Raw genomic sequence first — 18948 nt, 5'->3', positions numbered from 1 at the left:
GCAGAGGCTGTGTCTGATTCACGGTGAGTTTCAGCACATAGTAGGCCCTTAAATTCTTGAATGAATCATCACATATCTTTCTCGGAATTGGGACTGTGGAGTTGTAGTTCCAGGGAGAGCTCCAAGAGCACAGAGCTGCTTTTTACTCCTTTTTTTTTTTTCTTCTGTATTTGTGGAAAAAAGTGAAGTTTTTTTTCTAACTCCCTACTGATCTTAGGTAGCACTTAAAATGTGCCAGGTACCATTGTTTTACAAACACTAACATACAGTACATTCATCATAGGAAAGGGAGTATTATGCCTCATTTATGGATGAGAAAATTGAAGGAGGGGGTAGGTCTCTTGTCCAAGGTCACGTAAATTAATATTTGGGGAGCTGGAATTAGAATCTCAGCAGTTCCATTCTAGAGTCTACTGTTTTATACACTTAATTAAGTGGATTAAAACATTTCATGGTAATAATTAACTTTCTCCGAGCACTGAAATATGGAATGTTAGAGTAGAAATGGAATCTCTAAAGCAACAAGGGAGTTTAACTGTAAAATCACAAGTGACTAAGTTGGAAATAAATAGACATATACTGTTTATTATACAATTTATTCCTGTTGGCATTTTAACTCCAGTATTAAGCATAGCAATGCTCTTTAGCCAGGACTCATTTTTAAAGTGATACTGAGTTTTATTTTCTTATTTTACACATACATATGTAATCCACAGAAAACATATTCTTTTCATATTTTAGGGTATGAAAGAATGCTACAGTAATTTGTGTTATAGTCAAGCAGTTTAAAACTGTATTCCTTGCACTGGTACCATATGTCATTGACGGAACAGGTAAGGTTCAATGTCAGCCTACATGTCCCAAGGTTTTCTGGGAAGAGCTCTGTTGTCTGAGCTGCCATTCCTTGGCTCTGTGGTGTTGGTCGGAGAAGATCCTTGAGGCACACAGCCTTAGACCTGGTGTAATTTGTGTTGGTCCAACAGTCTTTGTTTCTTAAGTAGCCACTGCAGTGATCTTCAAACATTTGACTGGGCCTGCTCAATAACTGGCCAGAGGCATCGAGTGATTTCTTCAGTCAACATTTACTGAAGGTCTGTTAGGCCATGAGGACATAAAAGTGAGTATGATTCAGTGCCTTCTGTCACCGAGCTTATAAATGAATGGGCAGGAAGAGAGAAATCTATTTGGATCCTGAGACTTGAAAGTGTTTTTATTTCAAGTAAACATCTTAGAAGAAATCAAGACTGCAAATGAAGGACTAGATTATTCTCTAAAAAAGGAGGCCACCTTGCTGATGGCATCTGGAATGACTATCCCAAGAGCAAAGAAGAAATGTAGATGGTTGAAAGGACACAGTTATAAAGGAGTGAAATAGATGTTAGGTTCAGAATATTGGGGAGAACTGAGTTTGGGTTTGTAAATGGTGTGGATTTGGCTTGGCCTCGTAAACGGCATGATAACATTGATTACCGGAAGCAAAGAGGGACCTTGAAGCAGTACAATGTTAAAGTTAAGACAAACTTTCAAATCACAATTAGGTTGAGGCCTGTCCTCTCAGTATGTGGCTTTGGGAAAATTACTTAACATCTCCAAGCCTCACTTTGCTCATCCATAGAATGAAGATAACACAACATAAGGACCGGTGTGAGGATAAAATATTAAGCATGTAAAGAAAGCATTTAATACCTAATAAGTCTTCAAAATGTGTTAGTTGTTACCATCGTTTCTTCTCTAGTTTGGGGCAGATGGGAATACCAAGGCTTGGACTGGAGGCAGAAGCAAAGGAACCATCGGGAAGGAGAATTGGGTTACCTGTTTTGGTCTGGTTGGAGAGTCCTCCAAATGGCGCTGTAGGAAGTGCCAGCTGCAAGAGCCGGTGGGCCCCAGCCAGAATGCCTGAGGGTGCCCTCGTGTGGATCGGCTGTGGTCAGGTGGCTTCACACCCTGTGTAAACACACTGCCTGGTATAAATAATAGACATTCACGTATGTGTGTACATATATGTAATCTGAAAAGATAAACATCAACCTTGACATTGGCAACTGGCAGGAGGGAAGTGGGATTTGGGGAGCGGCAGAGGGACTGAGGACTGGTGTTTTTTTCTCTACACTTCTATATTATTTGACTTTTTCATAATGAGAGTAAGTTCATGCACTGGGTAGAAAGAATTAAAAAGAAAACCAATCTGATTATTTAAAAAGGAAGAAAGAAGATAAAGAAAAGTTACCTGCAGAAACTGCTTGCATATCTGAGTCTTGGCTCTCCGATGCTTGGCTAAAGCCCCAGCTTACACAGAGGCCACTGGGTTAAAGGTCCTGGAGAGAAGAGGAAGTGTCTGCTGTCTGTGTCACGTCTGCCAGTCCCACGGGGTAAAGCACCTGGCAGGCAGTTCCCACCAGTATGGGAACTGTTCCTCTTTTCTGGGCACCCACTCCAGGGCTGGAAGAGTTCAACAAGTGCATGGAATGTCAGAGACCTTCTGGAAATGCTGAATTTCCTCCAAGGTTTCATGAGGCCCAGCCGGCTTCTCTTCACAGCCTCCAGGGTCAGAAGCCCTGCCTGGCCCTCGATGCCCTCCTGGCCCTGTTCTTCCTGGCCTCCAGCGGCCCTCTCCATTCCAGAGTTGTGGCTCTTCCCAAGCCTGTGTCCCAGCCCCGCCCCTCTCTCTGGACGCATCTCTGGGCCCCATCATCACCCGGCGCCGGGCCCTCCCTCCCGCCCCCCCTTTCTCCTCCCTCCTTCCTTCCCTCCCTTCCTCCCTCTCTCCCTCCCTCCCAGCTCCTGCACCAGGAAACAGCCGGATCCCGGCAGCGGCCTGACCCGTGAGATCCCTAACCTGGCAGGCAGGCGGGGTTGGAGCCCGGCTGAGGGTGGGGGTGAGGGAGGAGCTGGGCCTCTGGGCTGCACTGAGGGGAGCCGGGAGCAGAGATGGTGTCGGCAGGAAGCCCTTGGCCCTGGGTTTCCCGGGAGGACAGTCATTAAACATGGATTCGGCCACACAGCTGGTAGAGCGTTGGGGGCAGGGGCCTGGTCCCGGGAGCTGCAACCCCAGCCCTTCTCAGCCCAGACCCTGATTCCTAGTCTTCCCCACCTAGCTCTGATTTCCCCTCCCCTTCCCAGGGCTCCAGGCTGGGCAGGAGGATGAAAGGCCCCAGCTGGGGGCTCCTTGCCACCAGTGCTGGGTCCTAAGAGCTGCCATCCAGGCTGGGTGAGTGTCCCCTTCCTTCTCTGTCCCAGGCAATCCTTTGGTTCTCCCCATTTCCCTTCAGCCCCTGTCTCCTCCCCCATCTTGTGCCTCTGCCAGCATCTTCGCATCTTGCCCCTGGGGAGGCCCCAAGCCCCTTCCTCTAGCCAAAAAGGTGTGTACTGGAGGGGGAGGGGTTGTAGGGGTGTCATAGAGCTGTTGTTGTCTTGTTATGGAAAGCATCTAAAGTATTTTAGATGAAATTTACTTGTTTTATATTGAATTTGGCATATTTCGAATTTTAAGGGCCAGCCCCTCTAGCCGTGGGGCCCCTCGCCATGGCCTAATTTTCTTGCTCGTACCCCTCCCGGCCCAGAGGTCTCTGAGATTTCCCCTCACCTCCCTGCCTATCTCATGGGCTGGCTAAACCTGAAATACCTCCTTCTGGGCCTCTGACCATATATTCATGCCAGTCTTATATGTTTGACTCCAACAGCCGCCCGGATGGCGACCCCAGCCTCGGCCCCAGACACACGGGCTCTAGTGGCAGACTTTGTGGGCTATAAGCTGAGGCAGAAGGGGTATGTTTGTGGAGCTGGCCCCGGGGAGGGCCCAGCAGCTGATCCGCTACACCAAGCCATGCGGGCAGCTGGAGATGAGTTCGAGACCCGCTTCCGGCGCACCTTCTCCGATCTGGCAGCTCAGTTGCATGTGACCCCGGGCTCGGCCCAGCAACGCTTCACCCAGGTCTCTGATGAACTCTTCCAAGGGGGCCCCAACTGGGGCCGCCTTGTGGCCTTCTTTGTCTTTGGAGCCGCGTTGTGTGCTGAGAGTGTCAACAAGGAGATGGAGCCACTTGTGGGACAAGTGCAGGAGTGGATGGTGGCCTACCTGGAGACGCGACTGGCTGACTGGATCCACAGCAGCGGGGGCTGGGTAAGAAGCTTCTCGATTGCTGCTCTGAACATCCCTCCGAAAAGTTGGTCTCCAGGGGGAATACTGGGGGCTCTGGCTGGAGCTGGGGGCGGCTGTGCTGGGAATGAGGCGTGGGGGCCGAGTCTGCCTGTTTGGGTGGAATCAGGTGCCCTCACTATGGGCATCTCTGAACTCTGCACTCCAGGGCTGCCATGCAGTCATTATTCGGTGGGCTCATGGTCCAAAGCAGAGGACAGAACTCACAGTAGCCAGGTAGTGCCTGCACAGAAATGGCATCCAACCATCACAAATTTTTTACACCTGAGTACATGGCATGGGAGGGGTCAGGGATCAGGGATGGGTGGTGACCAGACAAGCCTTGACAAAGGATGCCAGTTCTGAGCAGAATTTTTGGCCAGGGAAATTTCTGATGGGATTCACCTGAGGTAGAGAAGGGCAAATGAGCCAGGTGCTCATGGGCGATCCAGGGGGCTGGGGGTGGGGTAGTGCTTGCAGGGGACGGAACTGGAGCTCTTCCTCTCCTCTTTTCTCCACTCTTTCCTCTCCTGATCTCCCTTTCTCCTTCTTTCTCTCCTACTTCCCTTCTCTCCCGCAGGCGGAGTTCACAGCTCTATACGGGGACGGGGCCCTGGAGGAGGCGCGGCGTCTGCGGGAGGGGAACTGGGCCTCAGTGAGGACAGTGCTGACGGGGGCCGTGGCACTGGGGGCCCTGGTGACCGTAGGGGCCTTTTTCGCTAGCAAGTGAGAAAGTCCAGGGCCAGGTGGGGTGAGGTGTGGCTGGGGGGCAGGAGAGCAGGAGCAGAGTGGAGGAATGCCCTTGGAAGAAGTGGGGGAAAGAATGGGCATGGAACGGGAATTGGAAGGGGAAAGGTGGTGTGTGAGGGAGCTGAGTGTGCCAAGCAGGCCGTTGAAAGACTGAGCTGGAGACATTGTGGAATGTATTTGGAAAGTCAGGAGATGGAGTCATTCCAGGGCTGGGGGGAGGTGGGAAGGATCACGCCTGTAGGTATAGGCCCAGGAAACTGCCTGGAGCTTGATTTGCTGCCCTGAGGGAGGTGGGCTTGCAGAGGGAGTTGGCATCTCCATTCAGTGAGTGGGATTTGGGGCAAATACAGAAGGCACATCCCTTTGGAACGGGAGCTCGGGGTTCTCAGGGGCTCGGAAGAGGCGCTGTGACTGAGGGCTGCTGAGACAGGAGTGGGCATGTGTGCTCGTGTGCACGCTGGGCTAATCTGGTGGCGGTGAGATTCCTCGAAGAGAACGCATGCACTCCCTCTTGCAGTGGTGAGAACAAGGGCAGCTCTCTGTCCCTCCTCCCAACCTTCCCCTCCCTCTCCCCCTTGTCTTGCTGCCTCAAGGCTGAGGGAGAAACACTGTATCCAGGCTGAGGGCTCTGGCCACTTTTTTGCAGAAAGTTGTCAGCAGGGCTTTGGAGAGAAGAGCAGTTCTATAGCTGGCCTTGTTCCTTCATCATCCCCCTTCCTTGTGCATCACACACTTGCTGCTGCCTCCCGGGCTCTGACAGAAAGGCAGGGCTGTGGAGCCTGCAGTGGGTGGGGGCTTTGGGAGCTGGAGCTGCCCCTGCCCTTCTCTCCCACTGGGGCGCCTTGGTGCCTAAAGGGTTCCCTATCTCTGGGACCTTCTGTATCCAAACTTAAACTCTAAATTGGGGCTCTTAACTAATTTTCCTTTTGAGTGTGTGGACGTAAATGCAGACCTGGAATATAGTCTTGTCCTGCACTGTGTCTCGGAAAGACTGTGGATGCCTTGAGAGGAACATTCCAGCTCTGAACCCCATGCGTGTGAGGGTGACGTGTATGTTACTGGCCAGGTGTCTGGGTTCCAGAGTACCTCCCATGACCTAGAAGCATTGATATTTTCTTGGAAGCCACACTGTTTGCATGGGTGTTACTTGTCTGTACCTCAGAGTCTGAGGATGTTAACTTTAGAGCGCACAGTCCTCTAAAACAGATTCAGATGACAGCTTTTTCTTTTGAGAAAGACATGATTGATTTCACTCCAGATGCATGTCCTGAGCCAGACCTCACTGCTGCACTTTCCAAGGTGCTAAAATTGCTGCTTTCCAATGCTGACTTCTTCTGACACAGTGCTCTAGAACCCTGCCCTTGATCCTGAGCACTGACCTGCTTAGCTAGACCATGGTTGACTCTTGGAGATTTTCACTGGTCCTAGAATGTGGCGACATAGTTGTACTCATGAGAACGTGGGACCAAAATTGGCCTCAGGTGTTTAGCTCAGACTTTTGCTTTTGAGGAGGGCTGCACTTTTTAATGATATTTATAGGGGAGGTGGTGGACTGCATGGGCCACTTGGTCTGTTGTGAGTATGCTGGTACCAGGCACTCAGAGCTGCTCTGTGGCAGGCAGTTTTGGGGTGTGTGGGGGTTTCTGACTTGCTCAGGACAAACTAGGCCATTGGTTTTCCACCTGCTTGGCAGGACCCTGAAGTTTCCTAGGGGTTGCCTCAGGAGTCCTTGGGGGAGACGAAGAGGGGCTGCTGAGCAGGCTAGGCGACTTGCCCTCAGAACAGCTCCCCTGTAGCTGTCTTACATATCGGGGTTCAGGGTAAGATTTTATTTGCATTAAGGGGTTTGCTGCTGAAAAAAGAAAGTTGGAAAACCACTGACTAGACCATCAGCTCCAAATTGGAGCCTGTGCTCCCCCAGGTTTGGGACAGACTCTTCCCCCACCACTCTGCCGCAGATCGTCTAGCCCTCGTAGTTTTCCTGGAGCCTGTAGCAAACAGGGGAGGCAGGGACCGTGGTCAGTTACCAAAAAGCCCTGCTCGGAGGCCTTCACACCTGGGTGGAAGGAGAGGCTGTTTTCTGAAAGGGAAAGGGGCGTGGGCTGGATTTCCAGAGGTATAGCTTGGATGGGACCACAGAGGGCAGTTTTGACATGTCCTGCCCTTCTTAGCCTGAGAGGGACTGGAAACCCCAGAGACTCTTCTGTCAGGGAAAACTAGAGACTCTCTTTTAGAGCCATATAGTTCCTTGGGATTAGCTCTTGGCCAAGATGGCTGAGTATGGCTCCCAATTTTTAAATCCATTTCATTTTTTAAAAAATAAGGGAAATAAATCTTATTGCCATTTTTCAGAGATTAAATAGGTGGAGAGGGTGTTACTTGCTCTCCAGAGCCCAAAGGGACAAATATGGACTTTGCTTAGGCCAAGGAAGGAGCAGAAGTAGGGCAAGTAGGTCCTGCACTTATTAACCCCACTCCCCACTCACCTGGGGCATACACTATTTTACTTTTTTAAAATCATAAAGCGGCGGGAGAACAGATTTGGTTAGTTTAGAAGAGAAGAAAAGCTCTATAAATATAAATATATATTCCTGTATTTTTATTTAATAATTTATAAATACCAAGTTCATTTGACTTTTATTTTTGTGTAATATGTAATGGTCGTATTAAAAAATAAATAAATAAAGCCCAGAAGTTTAATGAGAAGGACTGAGCAGGGTTTGTGACTTCTATACTGTATAGCCTGTGGTCAGGACATTTCTTGATCTAATCATTTCATCATGACCTTATTAAGGCCAAGAATTAGAATAATAGAAATAGGCATTTGGGAAAATATTGAGATAAAAAATTTAAAAAAAAAGAAGAAGAAATTCCCTGGCAGTCCAGTGGTTAGTACTTCACACGTTCACTGCCTAAGTGCCTGAATTTGATCCCAGGACAGGAAACTCAGGTCCTGAAAGCCAGGCCAAAAAAAAAAAATCAGAGTTGTTCCTCCACCCCCTATCTCAGCCAAATGCCAAAGCCAAGAACTGCACCTGTGCCAACCCAAGCCTCGAGAGGGTGCGTGTATATGATGCTTTGGGATAGCCACAACAAACCCCAAAACGAAACAAAACCTGTGAAAAATCTTTTTGATGGAATCAAGTCCCCAGTTGTGGTTTAGCTTCTCATCAGAAGTGTGTGATGATGACCATTTCTCAATGTCCTGCTACCTACTTCAGACTTAAGTCTGGCAAAAATGGAGCCCTTGTTTACTTTTCTCGTCCCCTTAGGCATTTGGTTTCAGCCATTTTAATGTGAACTGCTAAACTTGATGGGACCTATAGAACTGTTTAGCCCATCCTTCTGTACTTCTAGTCTAGGACCATATCAAAGTCATGTCTGACAAGAATAGTATCTTATTTGAAATTACAAGTGGTAGTTTCTAGTCTTTCTATAATCCAATGCAATAACATGGTATTTGGTTTCTGTGTTAAACTGCAGTGAAAAATATACTGCTTAGAGGAATGCACTGTTGCATTTCTATTCTCTCTATACAGAAAAATCTACAGGACAAGCCATTAAAATCAGAGAGTGGCTTAGTGAGCATGGCTTTTGGGAAAAGGGAATTAGATGGTGCTGGAGAAGACTCTTGAGGGTCCCTTGTACTGCAAGGAGATCCAACCAGTCCATTCTAGAGGAGATCAATCCTGGGTGTTCATTGGAGGGACTGATGCTAAAGCTGAAACTGCAATACTTTGGCCACCTCATGCGACGAGTTGACTCACTGGAAAAGACTCTGATGCTGGGAAAGGTTGGGGGCGGGAGGGGAAGGGGACGACAGAGAATGAGATGGCTTGATGGCATCACCGACTCTATGGAGTGAACTCCGGGAGTTGGTGATGGACAGGGAGGCCTGGCGTGCTGTGATTCATGGGGTCGCGGAGAGTCGGACACGACTGAGCGACTGAACTGAACTGAACTAAACAGTTCCTATCACCAGGCTATATTAGCTAGTGCATTTATTCCTACTGTGGTTTGATTGGTTTATAATTTGCCTAATTCCAAAAAGCATTTGTAATATCTTACTATAATACAAAAGACAAAACAATAGGAAAATATAGATTTTTAAAGTAAGGGTAAAGGGAAAATTGAAATATTACAATAAAATGACAGCAAAAGGAAAATTAACACAGAAAAGCATTCTATAAGCAGTATTGCCAAATACTAAAGGTAGGCTATGAATTCAACTCTGAGCTTCTTGGCAGCTAAGGAAAATTGGTGAACAATGAGATTCACATCCCTTTTAGGATTTATAAAACTTTTCAGTTCCTCAAGGTAGCAAAAAGTTTTGTGGCTCTTCTGAGAAGGCACTGAGTGCCATTAGTGGACATGACCGTCTAAAACACCTAATAGCAATACGGTGTTGAGTTTTACACTACCATTTCTTGCAGAAACACCGAAGGAGGATTCAGTAGGCTTGTTTTATCAGAATCATCACAATTTAGCCCAAATATGCTCTCTGACGCCGTAGTTTAAAATAGGGCTAAATTTCAGACTATCTAAACGGACAGATGGATTGTTTATTCTTCACACAGTTCTCTGTGAATGTTATTTCTCCAAATGACACTTCTGATGAAAATTGGGCAACATTTAGTTATACTTTCTAACAAATGGATGGATTATAGATATTCTGTTTTTAGTTGAGAGCAGATCCTTTGAAAACTTTAAAAGCTGTCTTAAATGTGGATACAGGTGAGATATAAATAAAATAACAATATTTAAAAAATCAACCAAAAAAGATAATATAATGGAATATGATATAGTTTTTTATTAATCCAGTCATTCATTCAGCAAATATTCAAGCATCCTCTGTGTGCTGAGGACAGTTTTAGGCACTGAGCTAGAGAAGTGGACAAATAGGCACAAATTTCTGCCTTCATGTTACTTGTATTCTAGTAATGGAAACAAATAAAGGTAAATAACTATTTACCTACATAAATAAATAAATTTCACAGCATTAATTAACATAACATTTCATGTTGGGGCAAATGCTATGGAGAAAAATAAAATAATTCATTAGGGTAGGACTGGGAAGGTATATGTATAGGTTTCAATGATAAATAGAGTGATTCAGAAAAGTCCTCATTTCTAAGGTAACTTCTGAATAAAGTCATGAAAAATGAAATTGGAAAAATATTTTTATTGACATGGAAGAATGTTTCTGTATATATTAGGTAAAAAGGAAAACAGTAGAAAACTATACAGTATGATCCCATTTTGCTAAAAAAATATGTATATACACACATACATATATATCTCTATATTTATTTGTGTATTGAAAGTTTGAGGAAGGGTATATGCCAAAATATCATTAGTGTGATTATCTCTGGATGGTGGATTTTATGGGTAATTTTATTTTTTTTGCTATCAGTATTTTTGGAAGTTTTGATAAGGAACACATTTCATAAGGTACAGCATATTAAAACAAGGTTTTCAGGGCACAAAGTTTTCTAAAAGTTAACCAAGCAGAATGGAGATTAAGCAGCCCAACAGAGGCTCCTTTTTACTAATGGCAACCCTACTTCCCCTCAAGGTTGGACCTAGGGAGTTAAGGTAGGCCAGGGCAGACTCTGCATTAGAAAATAATTGGAATGGACTCAAAATAGAGGTAAGTAAATGATCAAGGCTCCAAGGTTCTATGTCAACACTGTCCAATAGAAATAGAATGCAAGCCACATAGGTATTTTACATTTTTTAGTAGCCTCATTAAAAAAAGCTAAAAGAAACAGGTAAAATTAATTTTAATAGTATTTTTTACACCCAGTATATAAAGACTACTATAATTTCAGTCTATAGTTAATGTTAACAATTAAGTCATTTTAGTCACTTTTTCATCCTGAGTCTTTGAAATTCAGTGTATATCTGACAGCTGCAGTACATCTCAATTCAGACCATTTCACATTTTAAGTGCTCAGAGTAACCATATGTGACTGGTGGCTACCATATTAAACAATGTACTTATAGATGGAATTATTGCAGCAGTCAAGGTAAAATTTTCAAAGCAGGAGTTAAAAATAGGGATGAAACTATATTAGGAACCTAAGTATTTATATGTTTAGTGAGAAAACTTTTCCCTTCTGGACAGAACTGGACATGCCCTCATCCATTTTTACGGATTTAATTCTCCTTTTCTCAACTATACTGACCACTCACTTTCCTTAACACATTGTTCCTCCTTCTAGGGCACAACATCACTGAGTTACAGTTTTTCTGAAACTCCATGGCCTTCTATTTATAGGTTATTACTGAAGGAAAGGGGGCTTCTCTGGTTGCTCAGAAGGTAAAGAATCTGCCTGCAATGCAGGAGACCCGGTTTAATCCCTGGGTCAGAAAGATCCTCTGGAGAAGGGAATGGCAACCCACTCCAATATTCTTGCCTAGAGAATTCCATGGACAGACCATGGGGCCGCAAAGAGTAGGACAGGGTTGAGCAACTAACACTTTCACTTCCACTGAAGGAAAAGTATACTTATAATGGGTGAACCTTGTATCATTACATACCAATTTTTTTAAAATTCATTCACAGAGGAAAACATCTCTTTGATGTTCTCTATGCATCAACAAACGCAGGATATAAGATTATTACATGTAAAGCAATTATCCTCCAATTAAATATATATTAAAAAGATTATTACAGAAGATCATCCATTCAGTTAGCACCTATTGAGCACAGTGATAGCCAATGGCAATGCAAAGATAATTAAGAAGGTGCCCCTACCTTTTACAGTTTACAGCCTAATAGGAAAGTATCTTACAAATCACCATTCAAATATCTTTCAAAAATGTGTTTGTAAAAGTAAATAATGTTTACTGAGTAAGTTGGGAAGTTGGAGTGTTTTTTAAATTTTAAATAAAAAATAATAATTGATATTGTGGAAAAATCATAGAACATGAGAAATTATAAAGAAGATCAATCATAATCCTACTATCCAGAGAGGATCACTGTTAACATTTTGGTATATTTCTTTTCTGTTGTCTGTACTTATACTTTATGATCATACTGTATACATAATTTTGTATACTGCAGTTCTGCTTACCATTATATTGTGAGCATTTTTCTTGTCATTACATACGTTTTGAAGACATAATGACTATATAAAATTACAATATATGCTTTTATAATAATTTTCCTGAAAAGTGCCCACTTGGACAATCAAGTTGTTTACATTTTTTTTCACTTTGATGAACATCATTATTCTCAAATTTTTATCTAGGTTTTAGATTATCTATTTAGAACAGATTAGAAGAAACACAATTACTGGGTTAAATATTTAAAAAATATGTTGCATATTGCCATAGAAAAGATTATCTTCGTTCTTATTTTTCCTCCCAATGCCCAAGTTGGTATTTTTTTTTTAAACCAGGTATACATAGCTTTAAATCACATTTTATATACAATTTTACATTCTACTTTTTGGCCTAACAAAAATTTTTGCGAGTTATCACGGTGTAAACCTTTTTTTAAAAAACCAGTGCATCATCTTGTGATGTAATTATAGGTTGCCTAAACATTTGTCTATTGTTGGAATTTATTTTTTCAACTTCAGGATCATACATAATGTTCTCTCTGTATATTAAAACAGACCTTATAGTAATATTGTTCTGAGCTTTTAAATCTGGTTTTGAATTCCCTGCTCACTTCTAATTAGTTCCACTTCATTCTTTTCTCATCCCTAAAAAAGATTATGGTTTTGTGATTCCTTACTTCATAATGTTGTTTTGAGAATCCAATGAGATAACATAACAAGGAGTCTAGGATGGTGCCTGTTACAAAATCAAGTGCTTAACAAAATTGGATTTAAAGGCATTATTTTAAAAATCCCATTTCCCTTAATTGGCTTTCTTAAACTAGGTACCAATTAACATCCAAGTCTTGACTTGGTTAAAATCAGTAGAAAAGATCTTTCTTCCAGCCAACTCAGTTTTTTAGAGCTTGTCTTTGGTGCTAAACTTAGTTCTCCCAGACCACTGAAGCTGAGATGGTTCATGAAGTATTTTTTGGTGAAATTTTAAGCAACTGTGACTCTGCTCCAAGATGATCTGTTCCTGAGGTAAGGATCTGTGTGGGGAGAAAAAGAAAAAAATGAGGGTGAGGGGAAGACTGGGGTATACTGTGAAGCTCTGACTTTTTGGTTTGCTAATAGGAATCTCCTCTTATCCAAAACCCCCTACCAAGCTATGCACATCCTCTCCAGGCTGTTTCAATAACTATTTGGTTAGGCTCAGGTGAAGCTGGCTCTCAAACTGTAGCTTGTTCTGGCTATAACTATCCCTCTTGCCAACTTAGCACTGCCATTCCTTCCTTTTTAATAAATGTGTAGGAGCACCACTAAACTATGGCAACCCTGTCTTGCAGGGCTAGATTTCATTGGTATCTCAGAGTGCAATGGTGTGGTGGAATTCCTCTGGGGTCTGAAGCAGGGTCTGAAGTCTCGGAAAGCGTTGTAAATGAAGGGTGACACCCAGATCCCCAGTCAATGTATCTTCTGATCAACAAACATTTATCTGGACACTTACTATGTGCTAGGCATATTGCCCTAAGGTGGAGATGCAAATATAATTAGAGACCAGCCTTTCATCTCCAGGCTCTCACAAGCACTATTTAGGAAAGGTTGCACAAAATAATGAACTGTTCAGAGGTAGGCCTGCTTGCCATGGGAGAGGAGGCGAGGCGAGTGAAAGGCTTCGCAGGGGAGGTGATGATGGGGTTTAGTGTGGTCTGGTTGAAGAGGGGCTGCATATGCAGAGGCACAGACCTGGGTACAGATACACCCACTGGAATGAGAAGCGTGGAAACAACATTCACCAAGGAGCCTGGTCTGGAGTTCTCTAAGGTCTAGCTAAGGAGTTTTGAGATTTTATCTTGTGTGAACTGGGGTCGTGACCTATTGGAAGCTGATCCATTGCTGCTGCTGCTAAGCTGCTAAGTCACTTCAGTCGTGTCCGACTCTGTGCGACCCCATAGACGGAAGCCCACCAGGCTCCCCAATCCCTGGGATTCTCCAGGCAAGAAGTGGCTGTAAATAAGTCAAGCAAGAGAAGAACAGGCTGAAACTGGGGCATGCACAGAATGCTTGGAAAGTATGCCTGTGCAGAAACACAGCACACAGAGGGCTCATGACAGGTACTGGAGTGGGGATTACTCCCTGCTTTCTGGTTTGGGGAGACCTGACGGATGGTGGATAGATAGTGGTGCCAATAACCTAGATAGGAAAGGTTAACTCCTTTATGGACAGCGCCGTTCAGAACCCTCCGCTGAAACATCCCATCTACTGGTGCATTCCTGATAGAAGACCAGTTTCCAGAAACCGCCGCAGTTTCCGGCCTCTACCTTCCAAGAGCTCACTAGTTGGCAACCAGCAGCATCAAGATGGCGGCCTCCTAAAGACTAGTCATGTGACCTCGGGTTTCCCTTGATGGGAGCCCGGCAGTCCGTTCACCTGTCGCGAAATGGGTGTTAGCTCTTCGAATCTCGCGAGCCAATTGGCATCTGAGGCTGGGCCACTTCGGCGAGGCGATCGGAAGATTGTTCCTTTCCTGTCCCCTTGCCAGCGGCCAATCACCGAGCGTTATACTTCGCAGACCCGCCCTCAGGCGGGGGAGAAGCAGTAACGTCGTCACAGCTTGGCGTTATTGTTACCTAAGGACTTGAGAGGAGGTGGGACGTGTGTTGATTGACAAACCGGCTTCCCCTACCGGGATTTGAGAATTTGGCGCAATTCCCCGCCTTGGGGGTGGGGTCTCATTTGATTGCCAAGTAATATTCCCCAATGGAGCCCTAGCTCGTGGTGACGGGCAGGCTTCTTGACTAATGAGTCCTCGGCGAAGCCGGCGCAGCTCTCCAATCGCTGGGCGGCGGGCCGCAGTCTGAGCGGCGATGGCGGCGGCGGCGGCGGCGGCAGCAGCAGCGGGGGCTGCGGGCGGTCGGGGCTCCGGGCCGGGGCGGCGGCGCCATCTTGTGCCCGGGGCCGGTGGGGAGGCCGGGGAGGGGGCCCCGGGGGGCGCAGGGGACTACGGGAACGGCTTGGAGTCTGAGGAACTGGAGCCTGAGGAGCTGCTGCTTGAGCCCGAGCCGGAGCCCGAGCCCGAAGAGGAGCCGCCCCGGCCCCGCGCCCCCCCGGGAGCTCCGGGCCCTGGGCCTGGCTCGGGAGCCCCCGGCAACCAGGAGGAGGAGGAGGAGCCGGGACTGGTCGAGGGTGACCCGGGGGACGGCGCCATTGAGGATCCGGTGAGGGAAAGAGGGCGAGTGAGGAGGCCGGCGACCGGCCGGGTCACGGGAGGCCCAGAGCTCGGGCGAGCGGGAGGCGGGAGGGGGGTGGGGGTGGGGGTGGGCGGGGAATAACGTGGCTGGGGCCGGGCCGGGGACGCAGCCTCGACCGCCAGAAGGGGCCCAGCCGGGTAGACTCCGGCGTCATGGGTGCCTAGTGTACTAGAGAAGGTAGCTTGCTTTTCTTTTCTTCACGACCCTCGCGTGGGGCGAAGGAAATGGCCGAGCATGGCTGGGGCCGCGCGCGGATCGAGAGCAGGGCAGAGCCCCTGCGCTGGTTCCTCTTAAGCTCTTCTCCATACCCTCCCCACTCATTGTAGGAGCTGGAAGCGATCAAAGCTCGAGTTAGGGAGATGGAGGAAGAGGCTGAGAAGCTAAAAGAGCTACAGAACGAGGTAGAGAAGCAGATGAATATGAGTCCACCTCCGGGCAATGGTGAGTAACTGGCGGTTGCACGCGGAGCCCAGGTCCTCGGATTGGAAGGGTTATGGAATTACGGTTTATATGGAATTAGATACTCGGAACCTTGGAGCTGCTTGTCTGAGCAATTACTGGGCGGTTGCCGTGGTCATAGTCCATTGTGCGTTTCTCTGACCTTTGTGAGACAAGGCCTGTGTTTTCCTGATGGTAGTCTTGTGCCTCCCTTTGTCCTTGTTACAAATGTGTTGCTCTCTTTGTTCTTCGTCTTCCTCTACTCTTTGTGGAGGTTGCCAGCTGGTGTTTGACCTTCAAGTCTAATAGTTCTTCGTTCAGTTGGAGACCCTTTAGTTAGGAGTTCTAAGAGAATATGCCCAGCTGCAGGAGGCTTCTCTAATCTCGAAATGTCCAGTCTCAGCCCACTTAATTTTGTTCATTTTTCAAATCATTTCAACCAAGGGTACAATAGGGACTTGATTTGGGAGCAGGAGGGGATTCATGTACTGTTTTCTTTGATTTTTAAGAATGTATTCATCTGTTCCATAACTTGTCAAATATTGAATAAGCACCTACTATGTGCTAGACTTTTCTAGGTACTGGGTACAGCAGGGAACTGAACAGACCAAAATCTTTACCTTTATTAATGGTGGTGATGGTGGTGGTAGTGGTGCATATATTGCCCAAGTAGAAAACAAGGGTTATTTTCTGATTATTTTTTCTTTGAAGCTGGACCAGTGATCATGTCCATTGAGGAGAAGATGGAGGCTGATGCCCGTTCCATCTATGTTGGCAATGTATGTACGAGGGCCTTGATTGGGGTTGGGGGAGCTCTTAGTTTGGGAGATTATTTAATAGGAGTCTTGATGGAAACTTTTTCCAGGATAGGTGGTGGATTTAAGGAGTGGAGGGAAGGTTAGAATGAGGTGAAAGTTAACGGTGATTAGCAGAGGCTCTGGGGTTGGAAGAAGAGTTCCTTAGAGAACTAGATTTGATGTGCTTTGGTGTATATGGGGGGCTTCCCAGGCGGCACTAGTGATAAAGAGGCCTCCTGCGGCCTCAAAGGATGTGGGTTCCGTCTCTGAATTGGGAGGATCCCCTGGAGAAGGAAATGGCAACCCACTCCGGAATTCTTAGCTGGAGATTCTCAGGGACAGAGGAGTCTGGCATGCTACAGTCCATGGGGTCGCAAAGATGGCTCACCCCAAAGACTTGGCAGGATCATCTGTTGAAATGGGAGTTTGCCTATTGCCTGTGAAATGTACCCCCAACAGGTGGACTATGGTGCAACAGCAGAAGAGCTGGAAGCACACTTTCATGGCTGTGGTTCAGTCAACCGCGTTACTATACTCTGTGACAAATTTAGTGGCCATCCCAAAGGGTAAGTGTGGGGAAGTTGAGGTCATTTTAATCACAGTTATAAAGTAGATAAATTACAATTTATATTGAGCAGTAAGTTAGCTGTATGTCAAAGTAAGTAGTCTTCATCTTTTTAAGATATGGCGTTAATATTATGTATCAGGGATTATACTTAAAATTGCTTTCAGAGGCCCAAGAGGTAACAAAGATGAGGGCTGGGTGTGGGTGGGATCATGAACTAGAATGGAGGGGCAGCTTCTGCTTGGCTTCACTTTGTTCTGCCCTCTGGAAATCCAGGACCCTCTGTATCCTATTTTATAGTTTTCCAGAAGTCGGTGCAAATTTTGATTAAAATCTTCCATTAAGTGTTTTGGAAAAGTAGTTAAAAATATGAACACATTGTACTCAGCGTGCCTGCAAATTGTATTTTACCTGTGAGCTACTGTTTTCGACCTCAGATAAAGTGACAGTTATCTTTTCAGGTTTGCGTATATAGAGTTCTCAGACAAAGAGTCAGTGAGGACTTCCCTGGCCTTAGATGAATCCTTATTTAGAGGAAGACAGATCAAGGTAAGCCCCATCCCATCGTTCTGGTTCTCAGTGAAGTCCCCGGGTTGACTCTAAGGCTTTCTGTTGCTTGTCACTCTCAGGTGATCCCTAAACGAACCAACAGACCAGGCATCAGCACAACAGACCGAGGTTTCCCACGAGCCCGATACCGTGCCCGAACTACCAACTACAACAGTTCCCGCTCTCGATTCTACAGTGGTTTTAACAGCAGGCCCCGGGGTCGCGTCTACAGGTCAGGATAGATGGGCTGCTCCTCTCCCCCGCCTCCCATGAACCCTTCCTTTTCTCCTCACCTGAGGAACCTCCCTCCTCTGCCCTCCCCCTTGGTTCCAGGGACTTGGTCTCCTGCCTGTGCAGGGTGAGGAAGGTAGTTGCAGGCCAGGCGGCCAGTCTCATCTTTTTTCTGGAGCCGGAATTGATGATAAGGGCTGGATCTCTCCACCCTTTTCTGAGAGATGCTGCTTCTCCCAGCCTTTTTTTTTTTTTCCATGAAAGTTGATGGCAGTGAAAATGTTTACACAGGAGGCCCGGGAAGAACAGGGCCTCAGAGCAGTGAAAGTACTGCTTGGACATTTGCTTCGTTTCCCAGAGATAGGGAAGGGTTGAAGAAAACCAGAGGCTAGTTGATCCTCCTGGAACGCGATGTGGGAGGATCAAGATATTTACTACTCTAATAACTAGCCAGGCTTTTGCAAGGTTAAATCCATGCTGGGCCTGGTGTGGCATCCATGTTGTTTCTGTACTTCCATCTTTGTACATTTAAATAGAGGGATTAGGCGTATAGATCTTGGCTTTTCACAAGATTTGCCTTTCTGCTCCCTGGAGGAATTAGGGAAGATCTGTTGGTGAGAGCCTTGCATTTAAGAGCTGTGGAGAACTGAAAACTGGATAAAAAAGGAGTCCTTTTTCTTGTCCTGTGTCTCAGATGTATTTTTTTATTGCCACTGTTTGGCGAAGTAATAACAGTTAACTTCCCCTCCCACTTGCCAGGTGTGTCACTGTTTCTGGGATTGTGGGGATCAGTTTTAGGACTTGGCAACTTCTTTCCCCTCTTCCCTTCACAGTAACTGGGGCGAGGGCCCACGGGGGAGGGGCTTGTGCTGAACTCTTTAGTGATCATGTTAACACCTAACTCTCCTTCTTTCTTCCAGGGGCCGGGCTAGAGCGACATCATGGTATTCCCCTTACTAAAAAAAAGTGTGTATTAGGAGGAGAGAGAGGAAAAAAAGAGGAAAGAAGGAAAAAAAAAAAGAATTAAAAAAAAAAAAAAAGAAAAACAGAAGATGACCTTGATGGAAAAAAAAATATTTAAAAAAAAAAAGATATACTGTGGAAGGGGGGAGAATCCCATAACTAACTGCTGAGGAGGGACCTGCTTTGGGGAGTAGGGGAAGGCCCAGGGAGTGGGGCA

The 18948-nt window shown here is 46.0% G+C and overlaps 1 protein-coding gene and 1 long non-coding RNA gene across 5 annotated transcripts; one reads left to right on the top strand and one right to left on the bottom strand.

Moving 5' to 3' along the window:
• Window positions 1-594: 594 nt before the first annotated feature.
• On the bottom strand, window positions 595-2625 carry LOC129563023 (uncharacterized). The gene is made up of 3 exons (XR_008687293.1): window positions 2228-2625; window positions 1813-1944; window positions 595-1093 (listed from the first exon to the last, which is right to left on the bottom strand). It is a non-coding gene; the product is annotated as an uncharacterized LOC129563023 (long non-coding RNA).
• Window positions 2623-18883, top strand: LOC129563019 (bcl-2-like protein 2). 4 transcript variants are annotated; one of them, XM_088840000.1, is made up of 10 exons: window positions 2760-2822; window positions 3121-3208; window positions 3681-4120; window positions 4716-4832; window positions 15515-15629; window positions 16338-16405; window positions 16883-16989; window positions 17450-17537; window positions 17618-17769; window positions 18689-18883. In XM_088840000.1, the coding sequence occupies exons 3-10, from the start codon at window positions 3689-3691 to the stop codon at window positions 18726-18728; spliced, it is 1119 nt and encodes a 372-aa protein (XP_088696126.1). In that variant the 5' UTR covers window positions 2760-2822; window positions 3121-3208; window positions 3681-3688; the 3' UTR covers window positions 18729-18883. The 4 variants fall into 4 exon arrangements, with proteins under 4 accessions (XP_088696123.1, XP_088696126.1, XP_088696125.1 ...); XM_055436605.2 differs by lacking the exons at window positions 2760-2822; window positions 3121-3208; window positions 3681-4120; window positions 4716-4832 and adding an exon at window positions 14786-15155; XM_088839997.1 differs by lacking the exons at window positions 15515-15629; window positions 16338-16405; window positions 16883-16989; ... (1 more) ...; window positions 17618-17769; window positions 18689-18883 and having other exon boundaries at window positions 2623-2843; window positions 4716-8635.
• The last annotated feature ends 65 nt before the right edge of the window (window positions 18884-18948 follow it).

The sequence above is a fragment of the Moschus berezovskii genome, chromosome 9 (genome assembly GCF_049115385.1).
Source record: "Moschus berezovskii isolate FMDL1 chromosome 9, NW_MosBer_1.0, whole genome shotgun sequence".
NCBI classification, from domain to species: Eukaryota; Metazoa; Chordata; class Mammalia; order Artiodactyla; family Moschidae; genus Moschus; species Moschus berezovskii.
The sequence above is the reverse complement of the archived record's forward strand: the minus strand, read 5'-3'. Positions and strand labels throughout refer to the sequence as shown.

What these genes read in the sequence shown, in the direction of transcription:
- LOC129563019 (XM_088840000.1), top strand. Translation starts at nt 3,689, where the DNA reads ATGGCGACCCCAGCCTCGGCCCCAGACACACGGGCTCTAGTGGCAGAC. An exon ending in CCGTGGCACTGGGGGCCCTG is followed by an intron (nt 4,833 to 15,514) that starts GTGACCGTAGGG and finishes CACTCATTGTAG; the next exon opens with GAGCTGGAAGCGATCAAAGC. An exon ending in GAGTCCACCTCCGGGCAATG is followed by an intron (nt 15,630 to 16,337) that starts GTGAGTAACTGG and finishes TTTTCTTTGAAG; the next exon opens with CTGGACCAGTGATCATGTCC.